Here is a 15,116-nt window from a genome sequence, read left to right on the forward strand (position 1 = left end):
TGAAATCCAATAATATGAAAATACATTTTTACGTAATTAATACGAAAGAATCTTCAAAAGTAACTTCTATGTCAATGTGCATTTGATAATTTCATTCTTGTACTTAAAGTGCCTCTGGCAGGAAAATAAATTTGCTAAGATACCAAAGAGATGACACTAACACACTTCCCTGACCAGCACATCGTAAAAAATATCAACAGGCTACTAAGTTACACGCTTGCAAACTTTCGCTCACTTTCGGCGAATCTGGCACTCATTCAATTGCGAAAATAAAAACGGCAACTCCGCTGTGACGTCACCATGGGTGGGAAGGATACATTTTTTCTCTGTGATGACTTGGTAAGGTAGGCTGTGGTACGACTACTGCAAAACGTGAATGTGTGGGGCTCTGTTGGTCTAAAGCATGTGCAAAATGAGAATTACCGAAATAAAAACGTCAACTTATTATTACTATATGGTTTAGATCAAATAGGTTGAGTTTATTTTTATCAAACAGCATTTCAATTCAATTGAAATTGCAGTTTTTCTAAACTCCTGTAAGGCTACAACTTTGATAATTTTTTTATTTGTCCTAATCTGGCTATAGCCATTTGTAGTGTAACAACAGTATCTCACAAACAGTACCCTTAATTTATGGTTGAGGTAATGCCTGCAAATTGCTGTTTATGTGTCAGTGACAAAGACCGTGTTCTATCTTTTCACGCTTTCCCAGAAGAAATGGTCAAAGTTTTCTTCAAGTGTTCGAAAGTGGGATGGGCCATACAAAACTAGTCGTATGTGTTCACTTCACTGGAGATGACTTTGTTAACACCACCAACCCGATTTGGATTTTCCCAGCAATGAGTGGCGTGCTGGGAACTCTAGGTGGTGCGTTTGCCACAAGTGCGAGCAATTGATGCCATATCACAAAAGATTGACAGCAGTATCATCAATCATATTGTAAAATAAAGCTATCGGCCATCTTCTCGTTATTCGTTCGGAAGTGTATTTCCTAAAAATTCTGTCAATAGTGTCGACTACTCCTTTAGTGCTGTTGTGATACAAGGTTACTGCTAATGCAACAGGCTTGGGGTCCATTGGACCCCACGGTACAAGATGCTATTATTTTTTTCTATGATACCAAATTTTGTTTGAGATCAATAATTATTATATTGTCTTAAAGATCAAGCAAAGCTGAGAAAAGTCAAGGCATATCAATATCGCATCTGCTATATGTCCTGAGAAATCGCAGAGCGAAATTTGTTTTGGGGTCCATTGGACCCCACGGTAGACAGAGGGTTAAGTTACATCCTGCAGTTCTGAGAACTTTTTTCATGAGGAGCAGAAAGAACTGGAAAAAAAGCAATGAATCAAAAGGGAAAAACGGAGACCTTTCAAAAGAGTAAGGATGCTACAGTAGGCTAAAAATACCCTAAGCGCTAAAGAATGCACACTAAAAGAAGTGATTTTATTTCCTTGCAGGCAGTATCGTAATTAGTCGCCTACAGGCTGCAGGCATGTATTGGAGTGGATACTACAAGGTGATGCTCTCGGAGCAACAATCGGATTGTGCTGCCGTCATGCATTGTTTGGCGAATCCGAAACAATTTTCCAAGTCCAAATGGCCGTTACACCAGATTTCAATGGCCAACTGAAGGCACATTATGAGAGAGAGGGAGAACTTTTATTTATTTATGAATAGTGAATATGAATGATGATTCGTACGATTTCTTCATTTTTCACTCAAGTACATTTTAGGTTTTGTAGGAACGTATCCAGTGCAGTTTTATTAAACTGCAAAAAACAATAAATCTTTGAAAAAAGTAACCGCTTTCACCAACTCCGACCAAACTGTGATCCACCAATTACATCTACGAAGCATTTGTTTCATCCGTCGCTAACGACGCCCACCCAGGATGACGTAACACCACCAAAGTCGTCCCAGAGCAGTGAAATATGGTGTTTCGCCTGTGGTGGCGTTGCGGAGCAGTCATTTTGTATAAATTTCGCCCTAACCAGTCGAGCTTTGAGGTTAAGATTAAAAAGTTCGCTAAGCATAATTCTGCGCTAGGAAATGCTTAGAAAAGTTATTATACTTGGATCCAACCTGTCAGGGGCACTTTAACCGTACCTGTTACCGGCGTAGACCCTATGGTCTTGCCCTCTGCTAATTCAGCAATTTCACATAGAAGCATTGGCGCTAGAAACCTGAGATTTCTTGACTTTTACTTTTTTTTCTTGCCCCAACTTTAATCCTGATTATGTTGGTATCGGATAATTATAAAGTTCACCATGGCCACCTAAAGATACGGCCTGATTTGTTACATTTTGCAGAAATTTCCCGGTTTTTCTAACTTTGGGCGAACGTTTAAATAAAATTTTCTAAAAATTAGATTTTTACGCTTTCTTTTCTCTTTTTCCCAGATGACACAATAGGTTTTAACATCCTCACATGTTGAAAAACACAGAAAATTTGATTTCGAAGATTTTTGTCAGACTGTTAATTTTTCAATAACAGTCTGATTTAGCGTTTTTCAACTCACTTTTTTTCATTTGCTACTGCTTCCCCAAGGCAACAAAAAAGTTTTATGTCATTAGGAAACCGCAAAAAGTAAAAACATCTCAAAAAATATCAGTCAAGCACAAGCAGTAGCCGTAATCAAAATCTGCAAAATGTGACAAATCAGGCCGGATCTCCAGGTGGCCATGAGTTCACAATAAACCTTTTGTCACATCCAGTTATGAAATGCAAGAAATTTGCTGATATTCAATAGCTTGATTGACAGTTTACTATTAGCGTGCGGTTTCATTTTGTGTTTGTCGGCGGCGCTAAAATTCCATTTTGTACCCAGGCAGCAAAATCCGTCATATTTTTGCATTGATTCAATGTCGATTTTGCTGTCTGGGTAGGGAGTCGCAATCTGACGCGATATGAGTCATTCTTTGCTGGCAGACAATAATTAAGAAGGTAATTTGTTATTTGCGCAAATTGCTTTGTAGTGCAAAAAGTGCATGGAATACTGTTTGCACAGTAACGGGAAAAAAAATTGATGAAATTCTTTGTTCAACGCAAGCAAACTTTCAAAATAAAATGTGAGCTGAGAAATTTGACTAAGAAATGGCGAAAATAGGTCAAAAACCGAGTCTTTATCACCTTTTCTACCTAAAATACACAATCACGAATATATTTTGAGAAATAAATTGATTGAAGTGATAGATAAGGCTTTTGACCAACGGCATACTTTTTCCTGTTGTTATTTGATATAAGCCGACGGAGTAATTAGCAATAAGAGAGACGTAGACCTGGTGGTCTCGGCCAGTAACTCTTGCCGCCAAAAGGAAGCAGTAACAGATACGGTTAATCAAATATAACAATAAAGGTTTAAAATCACGTTCTTACCTTTCACATTCAATTGTTGCAGTTGGACAATCAGAAGTATCTTTGCATTGTATTTCATCAGTTCCATTAGGACAGTCGTTAAAGCCATCACATATTTGATGAACATCGATGCATTTGGTACCTAACGCACATGGGACTTCATTTTGAGAGCAATTGTTATCACGAAGCAAAGAATCACAAATCTTGCTGGTAAATTGTCTCTCGCATAAACATTCGTCCGATAAGTCAGCGCAATCAAACACAGTATCGCACACTTGCTGACGTTGTATAATTGTTCCATCAAGGCAGGGCCAGCATTTGGAAATGTTTAAGATTGGTTTCCCATCTCCATTGAACGTATAACAATCGTCTTCATTGTTGAAACAGACTGGAACACTTTTATCAAAGTTGCTGGGCCTTGGCAGCATAGATTGTTGTGGAACAATGCATCTATACGAAACAGCTGTAGAATTTTGATTTTGGTACCTCATGTCGGTAGGAATACCATTGCACTTGAAACCAAATCCGATTTGTGTTTCATCTGATCCATCATCACACTCAGCAGTTCCATCACATAAATAAATCAAAGGCCAGTAAGTGGATCCGTCATCACATGGAAAATAGTTGCGCCTCACTGGGTCAGTGCAATTATGTTCATCGAAAGAGTTGATGCAGTTTTGGAAACCATCACATCTCTGTTCTTCTGTGAAATGGTAATCGAAATAATGACATGAATTGTTGAACTGACTTCCATGGGAAGGATCGCACCAGTACTCATCACGTCCATCATCACACTCGTAAGTTCCTGAACATTTCAAGTTGTCCGCAATGACTTGTCCAGTGAAGCAGTCAAACCCACCAGTAGTTACCATCAAGTTAACAAACACCAAACAACCAGTCAATAACTGAAACATGGTTATTCTAACCATAATCGCTCTAACGAATAAACACAAGTTGACCTCACCTGACCAAGCACCTCACTAAATACATTGTAGCTTGCACAACGTCATGACTAAATTATCTCGTGTGTAGTTTCCCAAAACAATGTTGAGTTTACAGATTTATCAGACCATATGTATAAAAATACGTACTGCAATAATTAACCGTTGTGTTGATCGGCTATTGAATATTTTTTTTACATAACTTAAACATTTTAAATTTTAAAATGGTTAAAACAAAAACTTGGTTGCTTACAAAAGAGAAGTTTTCTAAGTTCATAGAAGTCATTTATATTTCTTTATGAGCATTATGATAAAATCTCAAGTTATTTGCAAAAACACCTCGTGAAAAGGCATTCGTGCATCACAATGATAAATTGTGACCTCACTTTTGTAACAATCAAGCTCCACTGTCATATTTGAAGTTCAATGACGCATTTTATTGTAATGATCAATATGTAAATTTTGAATTGAAACACTTTTCTAAAAACCGCATACAACAAAATATTAGTCATGTTTATAATTGTTCATAACATAAATCACCCACTGTAAAAATAGGGGGAGGGGTAATTTATTTTCATTTTTATCCCTGATTTTGGGATACAATAAGATATTGCATAACCTCTGGTAATTTCTTTACAATACAATCAACCCTCCTCTCTTAAAAATTGTTTTTAGAAGGAATACATCAAAATCTTGTAAAACTTACCTCATATTCTATTAACGTCACTTTATGTTTATGGCATTTAAAATTTAATGATTATTTGCTTCTATTAGAATTTATAGACCTTTATATGTCCGTGGCTTGTATACAAAATTCGTGGTTCCTCCATCCCTGGCTGTAGGAGAGCAAAACATTTTGGGGAAACAAGGATGTTTTCAGAAACGCAACATTACTCACAATTTCTGAAGTAGGCTAGTGTAGTTTAATAACTCCATAGGCATCAACTTGGTCGTGTGCGAAAACACAGACAACAATACATAAAACAGCAAAACGAGGGTGAGTTAACTTTAATCTGCATTCATAGACATGTCTGTGTCCCATTTGAATAAGCCATCGAATTGAAACTTTCTTGTGGCACAAAAAATATATACAATTGTTTCAAAAAGTTGACATCATTGTACAGTCTTGTAACTTTGCCAATTATATCGTTTATACAATCTCCAAATTTTAACTGTACGTACAGATACAGCATAAAACTTTATAAACTCATTCTTAGCACTTCTGGTTGAGTATTTGTGAATGTCTTTAGATTTTTTTAATGTGTTTTCAAAATGTTTTGGTAATATATTATGATGAATTAAAATTCATTACTTTACACATTACTTTTCCTAGTTCTAGTCTATGAATATCCTCTATCGTAAGTATGTCAAGCAGTTTATATTTGTAGAAAGTTTTGTTTTGTATTCACAGTTAGCCATACATCTCAGTGCATTGTTTTGCATGTTGTTCAAAATTTTAAGCTTGGAAGAGTCAGCAGTGCCCCAGCTTGTGGTACCATGTTGGAGATGACTGCATATAAGAACATAGAACAACATCATTAGTGTTTATTTCATCTGCATAATGTTCAATCTTGTTCATAAGACTAATAGATTTTCGAAATTGTTTTGTCAGTTTTTCTATGTGATATGTTCATTTCATTTTGTCATCAATTATAACACCCAAGTACTTTACATAATGAGCGCGATCAAATTTGGTTCCATTGATATTGTAAACTGTTCATTTCTATTATTCTCTCTTTTCTTAATTAGCACATACATAGTTTTACAACAAATTAGAGGAAGCTAAAATTTCTATAGCGGTATCGAAGCCAATTATCAACTTGTAGTAGTTCTTTGTTAACATTAATTTGAAGATCACTTGATATATTTGCGAACATAGATAACAGTGTGAAGACTTGGACAACCAGAATTTTTGTAGTCTTTCGAAATTTGATTAGAATTATAATTAGAGTAATTTAAGATTTTATAAATTAGACTAGGATTACAATTAGAGCTACTCAAGTTGTCACAATAAAGAATAGAATTTAAACTAGATTAGAACTAGTTGGACGCAGTTGTCACATATCTTTTTTGGTTGTATAAAAACGCCAATGTGGCAACTCGGGATCAAAGTGTCATTCCACCATCACAGCGCCAAAACCACTTACGTCATAATATAAATTACATTCTAACGTTAGTGAATTGATGAATTAATCGAATTTTTCATGACTCTGCTGCTCAAGGGATGAAATGACATTTTGATCTTGATCGTTTTATTGCATTTTCTTTGTATAACGTTAATAAGAGCGCAGTATCCTTCTATTTAAAAAAAAATATTGTTGGATAAACTAATTTTTTTAGCAAAACTGGAGATTGGATAAGAAGTACAATTAGAGCAAACAAGTTTTTACCGAATTAGATTAGAATTACCGCCATTTTGCTCTAATTTAGTCTATCAAGTTCGACAACTAGAATTATCTAGTTGTCCAAGTCTGACATAGTGTCATCAGCAAAAAGAGTGGTTTGAAAGGAAGAAACCAATGACATATCGTTGACATACAATAAAAACAATGATGGTCCAAGTATTGAGCCTTGTGGGACTCCACATAATATATGTTCAGAGTCAGATATAGTATTGTTGATGCATGCACATTGCAAACGGTGGTTTAGATAACTATTTAATAAGCTTAGAGGAATCCCCCTGATACCATAACAGTTTTTAATATTCTTTAACAGTAAAGCATGATCTACAGCAGTGCTTCTCAACCTTTTTCTGATTGCGTAATACTTGGGAGTTTCACATACATTCACCGCGTACCACTTCTTTTCAGAAAGAAATTATTCGAATGAATACTTGAATATCATTGTTTGATAGTATAGGCATACGATCAGGGATATATGCAAGTTATATTATGACGTAAGTTGTTTTGGCGCTGTGATGATGGAATGACACGATCAGGGATATAAATATCTGACTCACATTACCGATGCTAAAGCCATAATTACACAATTATTTCATAATGTTAGTTAATACAACACGTATCTTCAAAGAGCTGCATCAACATGGGTGTAAGACTGATAGATATTTGCAGAATTTGTAAAATTTTTTAGCCTATAACTACTGGCCTACTTTTTTTCTAGTGTAAAATAAAAGTAATTCACTACAACAACTTGGTCTATTATGACCCAATCTTAACGTAACTTTCAGGAAAATTATATTTGTACTTCACGGGAAAGACTGACCAAGTGACCATACACCGCGTGTGATAAATCTTTTGTGGATAATGAATTGAATTTATAGCCTACATTCTCCACTAAATCAAAAACGTTTAAGAATTTTTCAACCAAAAAACATAACGTCGATTAGATTTACCAAACATTCTTGCCCCTCTGAGCATGAGCAGAATTACAAAAACCTATGTAACCTTTGATAAGCCCAATTTGTTTCTTATGTAGAGTAAAACTTGGTTAGCGTGGCTTCATACAATCTTTTTCAATCACTCCATACCACCTTATGCTTACAGATGCAACTTCGTGAAGGATTGCGACAATTTGATTGATGAGTTGAACTGTTCGTCTTTGACCCATTTTTATTGCGACAACAACAAAAGATTTCTTCCAACTCATAAAGTGTTCGATGGAGCTTTTGATTGTGACGATTACACTGATGAATGTCTTGTCACAAGCTCTAGTATTTCATCACAAACCGAACTTATTGGAAACAAATTCTTTTATGTTGCTTTGTGGATCATAATGATATCAGCGGTTTTAGGAAACTTGATTGTAATCATCAAAACATCTGTGGACATTGGTGAAGCCAATGGAAACGCAAACGCTTCTTCCAGTACAGGTGGGCTCTGTTTCAACATCATGCTTCTCAACTTGGCAGTGTCAGATTTCCTGATGGGTTTTTATCTTTTGTTTATTGCCTCAAAGTCAGTTGAATTCTCTGGAAGATATTGTGAGCAAAAACGAAATTGGTTACTCAGCAATCAATGTGTGTTCGCTGGTGTCCTTGCTGTAGTTTCAAGTCAAATGTCGGTTTGCATGTTGATTGTGATGTCATCTTATCGATTGTATGTAGTTAGGAAACCTTTCAAAGCAAAGTTCATGTGTTGGAGGCGTCTCAGTTCCATAATCGCATGCTTGTGGGTCTTGTCAATACTTCTTGCTGTCATTCCAACTTTCCCATCAATCTCCAACAACCTGGCAACTGAAATTGTCATTGATCAACCTTACATACCACAGTCCGTTAGCACAAAGCAACTAAAGAATTTGATTGAAACTGCAAACAAGCTTCCTGGTGAAAGACAAACTATTCCAGAAGTCACATCTCTGTCCATTTCAAGCTTTTGCAATATATTCAACAAGTCTTTAGTTGTTCCATATTATTGCGAGAAGTCTTCCCAAACCACATTTGGATCATTTGGATATTACAGCACAGATGGAGTTTGCTTGCCAAGGTAAGTGGCAAACTTTAAACACTCTTTCTGAGCAGCTGAAAATGTTTAAAACAAAAACAACTGACCTGGAATGTTTATTTGGATCTTTCAAATGTCCGTAGATTTGATTGATTATGTTTCAAATTGTGTTTCTTGCTACAAACTGTTATCTTTGGTTTATACATCCAAGTACTTTTGTTCTTGGCGTGTGTTTGCTGGAAACAAATGAAACGAATAACAATCTCAAATGGAATAAATGAAAGAACATGATCTAGCACAGGGCGGGCAACTTCTCCAGTCGGCGGGCCTGATATGGGAAAATGAAGTACTTGGCGCCGGATTCATGAATCGCTACATTAATCGCGTATTCATCTACCTTGACAAGGAATAAATCGTATTTAATGTAATGTAAACTTTAAGTTTAAAGCATAGAGACCAAAAACAGTATTTAATGAATTTATTTAACATAATGTACTTCAATAGCTGCTAAAGTCACTGAGACATCTGTGGTCAATCAAAGTTGTCAACCAGTTCTTTGAACTCTGGCTGCATGTCAGACGTAGAAACCCTCCGTAAAGACTGCACGTGAACATCAGTGAGATTGGATCACAGCTTTGTCTTGTTAATGTTCATGTTCGAAAATGTTTGCTCGCAAATGTATGCAGACCTGAACAGAACAACTAATTTCATGGCTATCTTTTTCATGTTGGCAAACTTGGACTCCTTCAGTGACGCATAAAATTTGTCAATGCCTTTAGATAGGAATATCTCTTTCAGGGTAGAGTCACGTTGCAAATCAATCAATTCCCGCTTTAAAGCATCCGGCACCTTTTCAAAGTCAGTTGTAAAGGGTGATGACAAGATGTCAAACTCAGCAGAAAGTTTCTGGAAGTCCGCAAATCGCCGACTAAATTCATTGTCTAGTGCAGATATCATATTGGTGTACTTGTCCATTGTCATCATCTGAGGTGCCATAGTTTCGAGTGTGAAAAGTGTGTTGTGATATTCTGATTGAGCTGGTGAGAAAACAGTTTTAGCTTCACCTTGAATGCCTTCACTGTTGAGTACATTTCGTGAGCAAAAGTGCCCTTCCCTTGAGACTGAAGGAGATGCTTACAAGAGACAAAAAATAAGGATGGAAGGTCCCGTTTATGACGGAACATAAACTGCTTGTCACTTGGCTAAAAACCGAAAACAAAGAAACAAAGAACACAAAGAACTAAAGAATAACTAACAGTCACTATTATTTGACGAAGTAAGCAAGTAGTGGGGGATTGCGGCAGAGTGTGGCCGCGGGTCACATTATCATGTAAAGACTGGAAACTGTCTACGGGTCGCTCAAAATCCCGTCGCTGGCCGGGTCCGACCCGCGGGCCGTATGTTGCCCGCCCCTGATCTAGCACCATAACCAGTAGTGCAGTAATCAGGTAACTATAGTGGGATTAGTTGGTGTTTTCAAGATAACCAACAATCAATCCGTTTCTATGTTTGCCATTATCGCACCAGAACTTCATAACCGATTACGTTTCAGTAATTGTTACAAACTCACACAAATACAATCTCATCTCCATCATCTTCATGTTCAACTTCGTTTTCATCTTCGTCCATAGTTACAGATATTTATAATTGACAACTCGATGCGTGTGAATGAAGAACCTGTTTCGATTTAAAGGCCACGTGACAAAGTTTCATCCTCTACGGACCCAGTGTAGGGTTATAAACTTTTAGACTTTCCCTTTGCCATCTTTTCTGAAACTAACTGTTGCATTTTACGTAAAATTATATCTAATATATCTATATCTAATCACGATTTCTTTCTATCTCTTACCAGGAAAAAGACTTGGAAAGATTCAATGACGTAGTTTGATGGGTCAACCGAAAAGCAGTCAATTAAATGTCGAATAATTCTACTAGCGAAATGATAATCTGACTTCTTGAAGAACTTTAACGAACGGCTTCTCAAATAACTCTAATTTCTGCATCAACTACCAATCCACAACTCATAGCACAACTCTCATAACCAACTCAATTATAATCATCATAATAATCACCATAATAATAATCTCAGAATAAACATTACACAAACTACACCACTATTTATAGTTGGCTGTTCAGTCCAGTAACTTCGAGAAGGTTACATCATAAAGAACCATCGTTCGGTCACGTAGCATTTAAATGTCAACAAGCAGAAGCTTATAGAAGTCTAAAGAATGTCACGTTCGCAAGAAGATTCTTACATAATAACGATTTCGCAATCGGACATTTACAGATAAACAACCTTATGACGTCATGACAAACGACGCTCAGAAATCATGAAAAACAACAGAACCTTCTAGATTTGCATGCTTACAGATGATTCTAGAAATACGTTACATAATACAAATTTCTCAATCAGAGGTTACTTCAGGTCATAACCGATAATAACACACCGCACCAGAATTCCATAATGAAAACAGCACATTCTGTCAAGACGCAAAGCAGCCCGACGCGAGGCTTTGCACATTGATTGTGACATACGCCCCCCCTTAGAATATTGTTGCAAACAATATAACAACACAATCAATACAAAACACATTACAAAACAATTAATTACTCAATAATCAGTTCTCATAAGTCTATCGTTGCATGATCTACCAACGATAGCTTTTCTCAAAACAATAGTCACGTTTTCTGCGAAAGTCTCCAACGTCCTCAACATCTTCAGTGCATCGGCGAGCGAGATGACCCATCTTCCTACATCGGAAACATCTCCTCTCCGGACAGTCCTTGGCGAGATGACCTTCTTTATGACAATTATAGCAAGCCTTTTCATCAAAAGGGCAGCTCCTGGCTATGTGTCCAATCTCCCCACATCGGTAGCAGTGGTTGTCACGGCAACGTCTATTTTCCGAATGTCCGCCGTCAGCAACGCACTCCCTGGCGAAGTGTCCACGTCTACCGCATCTATAGCAAACTCCAAATGGTCGTCGCCTGCCTCTTCTCCTCGGTTCTTCGCGCTCGTAATATCCGTCATCGTGAGATCGTTGCTGATTATCTGCAGAACAATCTCGAGCAAAGTGACCATTCTTGCCACAAGAATAACAAGTAACTTCAGAATTTCTCTCAATAACATTTCCGATTATAAGATCAACTAAAGAGTTTTGTAAACATAACGCTTTCACAGTCCCACTACAATACGGAGTTTCGATATATATCATCGCTAACGGTCCTTGGATTGAAGTGGTATCTATCTTTGTCACATGGCCAGTTTTTCCCGTTAACTGATTGTCATTTACTAAATCTCTCCTCACTATTATACCAGTAGAACCAGAATCACGTAAAACTTTTACCTTTTTTTCTCCAACTTTTCCATCCACTACTGGCAGGTGATCTTCAGGTATTATTTTTCCGCAAATATCTTCATCCGGATTCTCCTTGTCAAGCGTGGGTTCAGGAATCATTAACGCACAACCGCATCGATAAACGTCCTTGTCTTTATCTTTTCCAGACTGATTAGGTAAGGAAAACGACTTGTCCTTGCATTCCTTCGCTTCGTGTCCTTGCCTATTGCAACGATTGCACCACTTCCTCGATTCCTGATGATTTCTGTTAGTCTTCTTCCGGCAGTTAACAGACTTATGACCTAAGCCATTACAATTAAAACAACGTACTTCTCTTGGAACCGCACCTCCTTTAAAATTATTTGTTTGCTCCTCGTCATTATCGCATGACAACGTTTCTTCAGTCGACAACTTCTCATCATGAGCAACTAAGTACTGTTCTGCCACACTGGCTATTTCTTCTAGATTCTTTGGACTTCTCTCCATTAAATAAACAGACAGATCTTTTGAACATGAATCTGTGAATTGTTCTTTAACTATAAGGTTTGCCAATCCGTCCAATGATTGTTCGGCCCCCGAAAGTTCAAACCATTTTAACAAAAGGTTTCTTAAACGTTCAATAAATTGACCTGGGCTTTCGTGTTTTTCAGGCTTTGCCTCACGGAATCTTTGACGGTATCCATGCTCGGTAAAATTGTATCGCTTTAACAGAGCTAACTTCAATCTATCGTAGTTCATGGCTTCTTCTTGCGAAAGTCTTGAATATACATCAAGAGCTTGTCCCGATAATAACATGCTTAGCTGGGTAGCCCACGTCGACTTCTCCAATTTGGCTATTGTAGCACATCTTTCAAATCTTAACAAATAACTATCCAACTCATCTTTTTCTTCAACAAATGATGGCAAATCTGGACGTCTAACTTGCGCCACAATAACATCTCGAGCATTATCATTAGTAGAATTAGATCGCTCACCAATGTCCAGCTTTTGTCTTTCTAATTCAAGTTTTAACTTTTCCAATTCATATTGCGCTCTTCTTTCTTCAGCTTCTGCTTCGCGCTGCGCTTGTTTCTCTTCAGCTTCTCGTTGAGCTTGTTTTTCTTCAGCTTCGCGCTGCGCTTGTTTCTCTTCAGCTTCTCGTTGAGCTTGTTTTTCTTCAGCTTCGCGCTGCGCCCGCTTCTCCTCTGCTTCAGCTTCAAGTTGTGCTCGCTTTTCCTCAGCTTCAAGTTGTGCAGCTTCAGCCTCACGCTGTGCTCGTTTTTCTTCAGCTTCAAGTTCTGCTTTCCTTATTTCACGAGCAGCTCTTCTATCTTCTCTTTCGTCAGCTTCTCGCTGAGCTTTTTGGTCCATTATCTTGTGATACTCTTCCATCACAAACTGAGACTTCTCATTACCAGTCAGCCCCATTCGTTCAGCCATGCTCCCTAAGTCTTCAATCATCTCATGTTTGACAGTATCCGCCATCTTGACAATAATTTATTATTCTTTCAATAAATCTTCGGTATTCTTCGGTTATATTCTTTTTCGGTTTATCCCGGACGAGCCCCCAGAATGTCACGATTTCTTTCTATCTCTTACCAGGAAAAAGACTTGGAAAGATTCAATGACGTAGTTTGATGGGTCAACCGAAAAGCAGTCAATTAAATGTCGAATAATTCTACTAGCGAAATGATAATCTGACTTCTTGAAGAACTTTAACGAACGGCTTCTCAAATAACTCTAATTTCTGCATCAACTACCAATCCACAACTCATAGCACAACTCTCATAACCAACTCAATAATAATCATCATAATAATCACCATAATAATAATCTCAGAATAAACATTACACAAACTACACCACTATTTATAGTTGGCTGTTCAGTCCAGTAACTTCGAGAAGGTTACATCATAAAGAACCATCGTTCGGTCACGTAGCATTTAAATGTCAACAAGCAGAAGCTTATAGAAGTCTAAAGAATGTCACGTTCGCAAGAAGATTCTTACATAATAACGATTTCGCAATCGGACATTTACAGATAAACAACCTTATGACGTCATGACAAACGACGCTCAGAAATCATGAAAAACAACAGAACCTTCTAGATTTGCATGCTTACAGATGATTCTAGAAATACGTTACATAATACAAATTTCTCAATCAGAGGTTACTTCAGGTCATAACCGATAATAACACACCGCACCAGAATTCCATAATGAAAACAGCACATTCTGTCAAGACGCAAAGCAGCCCGACGCGAGGCTTTGCACATTGATTGTGACATAGGCCTATGTATACTTCCGATGTTTTTTTGAATTTGTTCTTTTATTTCCATATTTATCAGATATTTCGGCGCTTCAAACGAACCGGCATTCATCTACTCGTTTGTGATCTTATTGATGGATTTTGCAGCATTCTTCTACATGTTCATTGTTTATGCGCTACTTTACTATTTTGCAAGTTACCAAAAGGACCAAGGTAATGTGTTTGCGCTTAAGGTGTTGTTTAGTTATTGTCGCTATGTTTTCATAACTATACAGGGTTTCATACATGGTTTTCACTTTTAAAATATTTGAATTCCGTTTCTATGTCTCTAAACTAAATTGTTGTCAAATCAAAGTGTACACTTGTATTCAAAACGTTTCGACTGAATCCTTTTACAGTCCTCATCATACAACAAGTTTCCATGCATCAATAATTGTAATAACTTCAGTCGTTTGCGGTTCATTGTTAGTTACAAAAACTCACAATTGTCACAGTCACAGATATCCAACCTCGCTAAAAAGTTGTAAAAACGTGTTAACATTATTACTTTTATGTTATCCGGTTGACCGAAAAAGTTATATCGGAATAACCAGTGGCGGGTCGTGGTATTTATAACAGGGGTGCTGCAACCGGAGGTATACGTGAAAGAGCGAGAGCCAAGGGCACGATGTCAAGCTAGGGAGGTCTGGGGGCATGCCCTTTAATTTTACCGTTTTTTAGTGGTAGGCTTATGTTGTGCAGTCTGTGGCTATTTGAGCACTTAAATTGTTAGCATGTGAAAACACCGCAAACACAGCTTTTTTGATGAAAGCACAAACGGGGTGGTCATC

The 15,116-nt window shown here is 37.3% G+C and overlaps 1 protein-coding gene across 1 annotated transcript in view; it reads right to left on the reverse strand.

The window, feature by feature from the left end:
* The window catches only part of LOC145772697 (uncharacterized), a 190,138-nt gene extending 178,204 nt beyond the window's left edge, over positions 1-11,934 (reverse strand). Inside the window, exon 1 of the mRNA XM_082584570.1 lies at positions 11,222-11,934. Coding sequence (XP_082440696.1) covers positions 11,351-11,917 — 567 coding nt within the window. The 5' untranslated portion in view covers positions 11,918-11,934 and the 3' untranslated portion in view covers positions 11,222-11,350. The remainder of the gene's footprint in view (positions 1-11,221) is intronic.
* Positions 11,935-15,116: the final 3,182 nt, after the last annotated feature.

This window comes from Aplidium turbinatum, chromosome 6, assembly GCF_918807975.1.
Source record: "Aplidium turbinatum chromosome 6, kaAplTurb1.1, whole genome shotgun sequence".
NCBI lineage: Eukaryota > Metazoa > Chordata > Ascidiacea > Aplousobranchia > Polyclinidae > Aplidium > Aplidium turbinatum.